At 43.7% G+C, this 10,708-nt stretch overlaps 1 protein-coding gene across 1 annotated transcript; it reads right to left on the reverse strand.

The window, feature by feature from the left end:
• Positions 1-526: 526 nt before the first annotated feature.
• On the reverse strand, positions 527-8,449 carry LOC140076273 (serine protease 27-like). The gene is made up of 5 exons (XM_072122825.1): positions 8,323-8,449; positions 6,246-6,435; positions 4,718-4,989; positions 1,355-1,524; positions 527-1,253 (listed from the first exon to the last, which is right to left on the reverse strand). Exons 1-5 carry the CDS (start codon positions 8,363-8,365, stop codon positions 1,095-1,097), a joined length of 834 nt encoding a protein of 277 aa, XP_071978926.1. The 5' UTR covers positions 8,366-8,449; the 3' UTR covers positions 527-1,094.
• Positions 8,450-10,708: the final 2,259 nt, after the last annotated feature.

Consider the following 10,708-nt stretch of genomic DNA (forward strand, 5'->3'; position numbering starts at 1 on the left):
TCCTCTCCTCATGTGTTATCCAGCAACCACCAGACACCGAGCTACGGGATTCTCTGCAGTCCCATTCATCTTGGACTTCGTCAAGCGACAGAAGTTTTTATTATAGTAAATTTTGTTCTATTCCCTTATGAAGAATGGCTGCAACATTATATAAGCTTTTTACCTCTTGTCCCCCCCCCCCCCTCATCCTCATAGACTGTAAGCTCCAGAGATCAGGGACCTCACTCCTTTTGTTCCATATGACTGTTTGTCCTCTGTCATGTTTTATTTTATTTGTATTTGTCCCCTATGAATCCGCTATGGAATATAGAAATATATAGAAAATATAGAAATAAAGATTATTATTATTATTATTAGATTACAAAAAAATGGGTCTGAGCCTTAAAGGGAACCTGTCAGCAGAGGGCTCTTTTTTAACCAATCAGAAATCACTAATGATGTTGGCTTAGCCCGAAGGGACACATGTGCAATGAGCAGCGCGGTGCGGCGAGCGCATGTAGGGATTAGAAGGCTCCACACGGGAGCTTGTGCGGGGAGTCTACGTCATAGGGTGAATAGAGGAAGGATGTGGGAGGGGGTTGAGCTGAATAATAATGAGCGGAGGATGAGCCTATCCTTGATCCGAGCGAGCAGGGGCTTGTTACTATTTCAAAAGTGAAACGCCTGGGACTTGCGCGCGGGAGCTGGCAGGGAGCCAGGTAAATTTAGGAGTGCATATTTCTAAAACTAATTTGTGCACAGAATAGATATATCAGGTTTACTATACACTGTATATTACTATACACTGTGGAGTCTCTACAGGAACCTTTCACTAGTGAAAAAGAGCCCTCTGATGACAGGTTCCCTTTAAGCTATAAACTGGCTGGATCCTGAAGGGGTTAAGGCTCCCCATCACCCCTTACATATAAAGTTCTTATACGTTTGTAAAATTACAGTGAGTCAAAAGGACAAGTAACAACATAACAATCAGAGCACAGCAGCCGCTACAATGAGCAGAGTAAGAACATAACATTGAGCGTTCGTGTCTTCTCTGGACTTTGTGGTCGTTTCTGGGACTCTGGTCACTCGTGGGATGTCTCCTGGATCCTGGAAGCTCAGCTCTGGGATGTGTGACTGGATCCAGGACTGGTAGGCAGGTACCAGGGTGTACACCCCGGCCGCTCAGGTAAGGCACATCCATCTCCCCAGCTTACGACGCCAGGCTGGTACCAGACACCATTGACCTTACACACCAGAGGTCCTCCGGAGTCTCCCTGAAAGACAACGCTGGACAATGAGTGATGGGTGACAAGGACTTGGCCATTGCACCAGTGAATTATGGGGTATCATTGTATATTCGGATGATGTTTCTCACCTGACAGGCGTCTCTTCCTCCTTCTATGTATCCAGCACATATCATAGTGTCGTACACAATGGTGATGGAATCACTGAGGTCGGAGCCTTTATGATACATCTCGTCACAGGTTTTATGGTCTATCAGCGGCACCGTCACCTTCTGGAGAGTCTCCGGAGCAGGCAGTGGATCTATGGAATAAGCAGAGAAGACACTGGGGCAGATGTACCAAGCAGTGGAGCTCCCTCAGGCCAAGTCAGATTATAGCAAGAGGCCCCGGAGGAGAGAGGGGCGCGTAGAGCTGCGCTATAGCAAGATCCTGAACCTGGCGTATAATATAGCTGGTGGGAAGTCCCTACCCTGCCGCAGGATAAACGTATTTGATAATAAGATACAGAGGTATTTTAATTAATCTTGGGTCTAGGGCTTCGGGGATCTCCTAATCCTCCAGATAAACGCATCTATGAATAGTGCCCTATAGATCCACCATTGGAAACCGTTTTTTTGTTTTATCAAATTTTACTTCTTTCAAATATATACATGTATTTACATCAATTCATTTTCATTTTCTTAAATCTTCTTATCTATTACAACATTTTTTCTCGGCTAGTGTACGTACGTCCTAGTGAGTGTGCTATCACATGAAATTTAGAGATATAGAAAGGTTCACCTCATTTGTCTGAGGAAGGGGGCGTGTCCCTCGAAACGTCACAGCAGGTGGACGATACCACTCTGTCCAACAGTCAGAGACAAGGCAGTCTCAGCCCTGGGGCCTCCGAACATGTGAGTGTTGCGAAGAGAAAAACTGCTAGAACGCCAAATGAGGTGAACTTTTCTATATCTCTAAAATTCATGTGATAGCACACTCACTAGGACGTACGTACACTAGCCGAGAAAAAATGTTGTAATAGATAAGAAGATTTAAGAAAATGAAAATGAATTGATGTAAATACATGTATATATTTGAAAGAAGTAAAATTTGATAAAACCAAAAAAACGGTTTCCAATGGTCGATCTATAGGGCACTATTCATAGATGCCTACCCTGCCCCAGGCCACTTCACGTCCCCCTCCCCTTACAAGTGGTGCAGAGGGCAGAATAGCCACAATTCCTGGCGCAGACGGTTCCCAGGCCTCAAAGCCTTGATAGCTCCCCCCAATGAGACGGAGTCGGCTTCCACCTTTATGTTTTGGTGAATTCTTTGACGTTAGAAGAGAAGACGTCTTCCCGTTATATTCTCCTCGAATAACGAGCCCCATTGAAGTCAATGGGAGACCCGAGCATTTTTTTAATAAAACTGAACAGTAAAAGAACAGTGCAAAAAAAAAATTCCAGATGTTTGCAGATGTTTTACTTGTAAGAACACATTGAAATAACACTATTCTTCACTTTGCAGGTGTTCGCGCGTGTCTCCCGCTAAGTTAGGAGATGTGCACGAACATCTGGAATGTGAAGAATAGTGTTTTTCAATGTGTTCTGCACTTAAATGCTCCTGTGTTCACTGTTTTTAATGTTTTAATTCTATTCTTCACATTGCAGGTGTGCGCGCGTGTCTCCCGATAGGTTCGGAGATAGGCGCGCACAGCTGCAAAGTGAAGAATAGAATAAAAACATTAAAAACAGTGAATACAGGAGCATATAAGTGCAGAACACATTGAAAGAACAATATTCTTCACATTCCAGATGTTCCGAACATCTCCAAACCTAGCGGGAGACACGCGCGCACACCTGCAAAGTGAAGAATAGTGTTATTTCAATGTGTTCTTACAAGTAAAACATCTGCAAACATCTGGGATATATTTTTTTTTACAATAAAAATACTTTTATTCAATTTATTTTATTAATTTACTGCTCGATCTCGAGCCGGCGAGATACTCGTCCGAGTAACGAGCCGGTCCGAGTATGCTAATACTCCACCGAGCAGTATACTCGCTCATCTCTATTTATTATCCTTTCCTAGTTTAGTTTTTAACACTGTGCACCAACCATGGTGCCCGCAGGATGCCGAATAGGTGTTACCGAAAGAGATGCCACTAGTTTCAGAGACTGTATGAGAGGACAGGGAGGTTATTGAAGGTCTTTCGGCTGATGTTGGGAATTGATGCTGTGGATGATAATTTAGAACCAGAGGCCACTGGAGTGAAAGGTGACAGTCTACACCTCCGGCCTCTGCGGTTCTTTGGCCATTTCTGACCCTTCTGCGCTGTATACTGCAGGTCTGTAACTCTGTACCTCACATGTTTTTGGCCACTTTTTTCCTCATTGTCATATAGTGCAGACGTGGCTGCCATTTCTGGACACATTCTGCATCACTTGCATCAATCAGTGAGTGTTGGTAGCAGTGGTTTGGCTAGTTGTGGTCCTCTCCTCCTCTGTGCTTCCTGCACTTTCTCTCTACTCAATACTAAAGTGAACACTGGCTGAGGGTGAACATGCAAGGACCTACCTCTCTAGTCCATACATTGTAGATATCATAATGTCTCAGAATAATATTACTTACACATTCAATTGCAGTTTAATTGTAGACATTACATCTGTATGAGGAAGCCTGAATCAGTAAGTCCTGCATGAGGTTATGGCCAAATATTGGGGGATGTGGCCGTTATCATACACCGGTGCATGAGCATCAGCGTATGAATCATCTCCCCCATTGTTCTTGTGCAGATTTAGAGATGATAGAAAGATTCCATTCTAGGAGTCATCCATGAAGACATCATATTAATGGTTGCATCACCATAATTCTCACGTCTACATGAGCTTCAGACCATCAATGAAGCCATGAAACTATTTCAGTGGTCAAGTCCAGAGGTCGTCCACAAAACCTCAAGCACTTAGCGAAGTCAAACCTTACAAAAAGTTTTCTCATCCACCTTCATCCCCAATGTCTTTATTCCATTGTAGAGATCCCCCCAATGATGAACATTGAAACTTCTGACCCTAATCTCCATACCAGGAGTTATCATGTCGTCCTATTTGTTGACAGATTGCTGATGTGTCTATGAAGTAATATTGATATAGAAAAAGTCCCTCACTGATTGCCGGGTGCGGCTCGTTAAAGCTTCCTTCCATTAGCCAATGATAATAATCAGAAGTTCTGTAATTAAGAGTCTTAATAACTGATCAAAGGTCATTCCTGTCATCTACTCAAATTATTATTCATGTTCTTTATTTGTTCAGCTCAATTCTCTTAAAGTGAACTGATGGAAATAAGACAAACCGTCTCTCAGTAAGGGGATGTATGAGGGGATATAGAATCCATCCCTATCCCTATCCCTATCACTGTCACATCTCCAGCCTTTGCCGAAACCTTAAAGGGAGAAACAATAAACTATGGACATACAGATGTGCGTTGGCCATTGGACTGGGGAGCTGAGAATCACCTACCATTATTGTCTATATGTCCCCAGCCGGTGACCCAGCACTCCAAGCCATTGGGGAGGGGGATGGAGGCGGAGGGCAGGCAGATGGGGATGATGTGACTGGTGAAGGTGACCGGACTCTCCAGCTTAACCAGAGCAATGTCCCATTCATCTGCTGTGGTTGTGTAGTTTGGATGGTTCATCACAGACTGTATCCTCCTCCGGACACTGTGCGGATTCTCCAGGGAGAGTTTATAGGCTCCAAGCTGCACCTCGTAGTGAAGAAGAGGGAAAAGTCTGGAGAGAAATCCAGAGACATGATATTAGTTACATTTCACATCTGAAGTATTGTAGATCGGAATATTTAGAGCAGCAGGTGATCAGCTCCATCAATGTTACTGTCACGTGCATGGGCTTCATCGTAACGAAGGGACAGTAAATGATGTGCAGTCATGGACTGGGACTACAGACCATACAACAAGGACTACAGCAATTCAAGGTTTCCTAGTGTCACTCTAGGGATGGACAGAAGTTTCTTTGCTCACCTCCTCACTTTAGTCTACTTCTGCAGTATCTGTGCTCCCTGGCTGTGCAGATTTCTCCATTTATTCTCTAGAATTGTTTACAGGATGGTTTCATAAAGGATAGGGCCTGCTTCTCCCTGCTCACTCTGGAGGGAGGAGGGGTAGCCATGTGATGCTGCTCTCAGGAAAACAGGAGTGTGGATCACATCTATTCTGTGGATGCAGAAGTATCTGCCATAGAAAATTGGGAAAGAAGGTTTCCCCTATTCGCATCAGTCCCTCCGTCCCAGTATTTAATCCTGAAAACTCTCTCTGTTTCTGTCTACACCTCGAGCTGTGTCATAGACTCCTCTGCAGCCTCCTCCCCACATTCTGCTCTCCAGATGCTTTCCACATAGCAGAAAAGCTGTGAATTCTTGATGCTCACACAGCACAGACTATAACATTCATGTAACCATTTCACTGCTGGTTTTAACCACTTGTTACATACTCCAGGTTCTTCCATGTGATGTAAGCTGCCAGGTCAGTCACTATATGTATTTGTTTCTGCATTATGCTGAGCTCAGCGGATTTACTTGTAGAAATATCACTTTACAGACTGATAAATTACCTAATGAGAGAACACGGAGAGTGCATTGGGGGAACTGTGGGCAGTCTAATTTTGACTCAGCTTCAGGGCAAGGACAGGAAGAGGTTGCCCACTTCACTGCTGCTGAAGAGGATTTCTGACAAGTAGTTTAGAACAGGAAATGCAATAACTCTGGAAAGAAAAGGGCGAGCAGCACAATATGGGCATTGTTCTGTTTTTTTTAAAGGAGAAATCACAAATGACAATTGGGAAAAAATCATTATGACATTGGAAATATTATTAGGACATGCATTCAATATCTAATGGTCTGACCACTGTAACCCCCACATGTCTGGAGAAACAAGAAGAGTTCTCTGTGTATTATTTTTTTTCTGGGATTAAAGTCTGAGATTAGTAATTTAGGACAGAAATGAATGATAAGTTTTGGGTAGAAGACTTACTGTTCAAAGCAATGAGCAGCACTCAGGACCCACTGGCCAGAGATCAAGGACCCACCACAGAAATGATAGCCCTGATACTGCATGCTGGCCTGCCAGGGCCACTCTCCATCCACTGCATCTGTACCACCGACTATCCGGTTGGCGAAGACTGGAGACCCACAGGTCGGCTGTGATCTGGTGGTGGCTGAGGCTGAAAGACAGAAGGAGCTGATCAATACCCATTGGGGCTCATTTACTACTGGGGGTCGGCGGAGCGCATTTTCGTTGTGTTTCCTGACGATTTCTGTTTTGTGCCGCATTTAACAGGGGTTTTTGGCGCACACGATCAGATTTTTGTGCATCGCCGATTTGCACGCACCAGAAACTGGGGAGGGGGGGGGGCCACGGACAAGCCGATGGATTTGGACTACGCACGGGATTTAACTTACAAGCTCCGGGAAGAAGAAGGTGAACTCTGGCAGACCACGGCGGGAATCGACGGATGCAGAAACTCGGGCGCACGAGCTTCATGAATTGCGCCTTCAGCCTCGTCGGACCGTCCGAATTGGGGATCGTAACATCCCTCTATTGTTCAGCAGCTCCTCTAGACCTTCCATTATTATTGAGGCAACAAAACTGCAGAAAAAAAACCCTCTCTCGCCTGCAGATTAAACAAGACTATTACGACCCATTGATTATACAATGACTAAGCCTCCTTTCCATAAGACTGGATCCGGCTTTTTAATGGGGATCCTGGTATGTGTATGTGATCTGCTTTCTAGTAGATAGAGGTTATTTGTGTGATGGATAAGTCCATAGCTCAGCATCCAGAACCGCACCTCGTGCTGCTACTGGACATAGGAGATAGAGATGAAGGGAGTGGGTTCACTAAGGATTGAGGGTAGAAATTATCGAATCATTTGATATTGGATTTGCTGAAGATTCACCAAATTTTTACAAGACTCGATTCACGTCCAAATCTAATTGGTTCCGAACCGATGTCGCTTGAATTGTCTTGGAAATTACAATATAACCCAATATCATCCTCTAACATTATGATTTTCCGTAAAACTTTTTTTCCTTGATTCATCACAAATTTCTTTCATGTTCCCTTGTTCCTCCCTAAACTCTGGTATGAATGACAGTATCATATACAAGGTATACAACATATATTCAAGATTTATAAAACATATATACAAGAAAGATACAAGATTTATAAAAGATTTGTCTGAATTTGTCAGATTGAGATGGACTCTATGAACAAAGAATAAAGTTCATCCCTACTTAAGGGTAATGTGTAAAATCACTGTACTATCCCTTTAAGTAAGATATTTGTATGGATATATAAACATGAGCACCAGATTTGAGCTCAGAGACGACACATGACTTGATATCCAGCCATCTGACTCTTGCTTATGATGGTGAGGTGTCAGTCAGGACTCAGCTTCAGGGCAAGGACAGGAAGAGGTTAGTTTTTGTCCACTTCATTGCTGCTGAAGAGGATTTCTGACAAGTAGCTTAGAACAGGAAATGCCATACCCTACTTAAGGGTAATGTTAAATCGTTGGACTATCCCGTTAAGTAAGATATTCGTATGGATATATAAACGTGAGCACCAGATTTGAGCTCAGAGAGGACACATGACTTGAGATCCAGCCATCTGACTCTTGATTATGATGCTGAGGAGTCAGAACTCCATAAATGTGGCTGATCTTCTGCTGTTTCCCAACATTTCAGGTTATATCTCATTGTATGGCAACAAAAAACACAGTAGCAAAGTTTTATAGTGAGTGAAGACTTGGGCGAGAGACAGACGTGTACATACAGTGCTGGAGGAGCTTAGACCTTCACTGACTCCTCTAATAATAGTTCCTACACCGCAATTCCCAGACTTCTTCTCTACTATCCAGAAATATGTAAGGAGACAGCAGAAAAGGTTCTTTCTAAATGAACGAAGTTGGGGACAACAACAAGTATTGAAGACTATTTCCAGCAGGTGTCTTCTCCAGACCTTATGGTGGGAATACGTGACGTAGGGATGATGTGTAGTAGCTGCAGTCACCCCCCAGATGCTACATACAGGGTGATATCTCCTTACCCACATGTAGGACCACCAACACATAGAGCAGGGTCCTCAGCATCTCCTCCTCAGCAGATGATCTCCTCCGTCTCTTCTGTGTAGTTGTCTTCAGGCAGATCCTCAGAAATAGGAGGTGTCTCAGGACACAAAGCTTTGGTCTACAAGGAAACTTTGATGTACTCTTTTATGGTGTTTTACAATTCTCATGTAGAATTTTACATCTTTAGTATTTCTCATCTTCATTTCTGCGAGTAAATAAATAACTTATATTCCCAAAGCAAAGTCCACTGAACACGCCCAACCGTGATCTTTCCTTGGGTGGACCATAAATGGTCAATGGTGCGGGGTGAGCTCCTCTATAGGACTATAACCACCTCTTACCTAATTAATGACCATTATTCCCCTTCATAGGGAAAAACAATGTCCAGTCTCATTCAGGGTGCTGTCAAACGTCGCGTTTACCGCATGCGTTTAAAAACGCATTGCAATAGCTGGAGAGTGATTTGCCTAATTAAACAGCTGCTAACACCTGTGTTTACAAAACGCAACCGTTAACGCATTGTTAACGCATGCGTTAACATCGTGGTTAACGCATGCGTTTTGTAAACACAAGTGTTAAGAGGTGTTTAATTAGGCAAATCACTCTCCAGCTATTCCAATGCGTTTTTTAACGCATGCGGTAAACGCGACGTGTGACCGCACCCTGATATATTCATCTGATCGTCATCAGTCAATTTAATCAATGAAGAATTGAATGCATGTGTGTTCTCCTCCAGTCATTGGGGCAGATTTACTTACCCGGCCCATTCGCGATCCAGCGGCGCGTTCTCTGCACAGGATTCGGGTCCGGCTGGGATTTAAGAAGGTAGTTCCTCCGCCGTCCACCAGGTGGCGCTGCTGCGCCGAAAATAATCTTAACGCCCCGGAATGCACCATCCCATAGCAGGTGAAGGTAAGCGCTTCCCAAGCGACACATTTCGGTTTTTAAATGCGGCGGTTTTTCCGAATACGTCGGGTTTTCGTTCGGCCACGCCCCCCCCCCCATTTCTGTCGCGCGCATGCCGGCCCCGATGCGCCACAATCCGACCGCGTGCGCCAAAAACCCGGGGCAATTCATGTACAAGCGGCGCAAATCGGAAATAATCGGGTAACACGTCGGGAAAACGCGAATCGGGCCGTTAGTAAATGACCCCCATTGTGTTTTCCTCTGATCAGGGCAGTATAAGTGTAACACACAACAGGTTACAAGGCACCAACAATGTCCTGCCGCGTAGAGTCTGTACAGATTGCGGAGAAGAACATGAGCTGAAAAGTTTTCTGGGGTGAAGCCAGAGAGAAGAACGACTCATCCAAGATTCAATTGGCTGAAACTTCACAAAACATTCTGTAAGACTTGTACCTATAAAACACTGATTATATATTATAAAGCTCCAAACTCATTTCGTAAGTTTTTTACAAGCCCCCATCTCTATTAAAATACAAATCAAAACACAGAACAACACAACACATAGTACAACACACAACACAACACACAGTATAGTCCAATACACACAGTACAACACAACACACAGTACAACACAGCACACAGTATAGTCCAATACACACAGTACAACACACTGTACAACACAACACACAGTACAACACAGCACACAGTATAGTCCAATACACACAGTACAACACACAGTACAACACACAGTACAGCACAACACATAGTACAACACACAGTACAACACAACACAAGACATAGTACAACACAGCACACAGTACAACACACAGTACAACACACAGTATAGTCCAATACACACAATACAACACAACACACAGTACAACACAGAGTACAGCACACAGTACAACACACAGTACAACACACAGTACAGCACAACACATAGTACAACACACAGTACAACACAACACACAGTACAACACAGCACACAGTACAACACACAGTATAGTCCAATACACACAATACAACACAACACACAGTACAACACACAGTAGAGTCCAATACACACAATACAACACAGCACACAGTACAACACACAGTACAACACACAGTATAGTCCAATACACACAATACAACACAACACATAGTACAACACACAGTACAACACAACACACAGTACAAAACACAGTACAACACAAGACATAGTACAACACAGCACACAGTACAAAACACAGTATAGTCCAATACACACAATACAACACAACACATAGTACAACACACAGTACAACACAACACACAGTACAAAACACAGTACAACACAAGACATAGTACAACACAGCACACAGTACAACACACAGTATAGTCCAATACACACAATACAACACAACACACAGTACACCACACAGTACAGCACACAGTACAGCACAACACATAGTACAACACACAGTACAACACAACACA

This window comes from Engystomops pustulosus, chromosome 8, assembly GCF_040894005.1.
Source record: "Engystomops pustulosus chromosome 8, aEngPut4.maternal, whole genome shotgun sequence".
In the NCBI taxonomy this organism is placed as follows: Eukaryota; Metazoa; Chordata; class Amphibia; order Anura; family Leptodactylidae; genus Engystomops; species Engystomops pustulosus.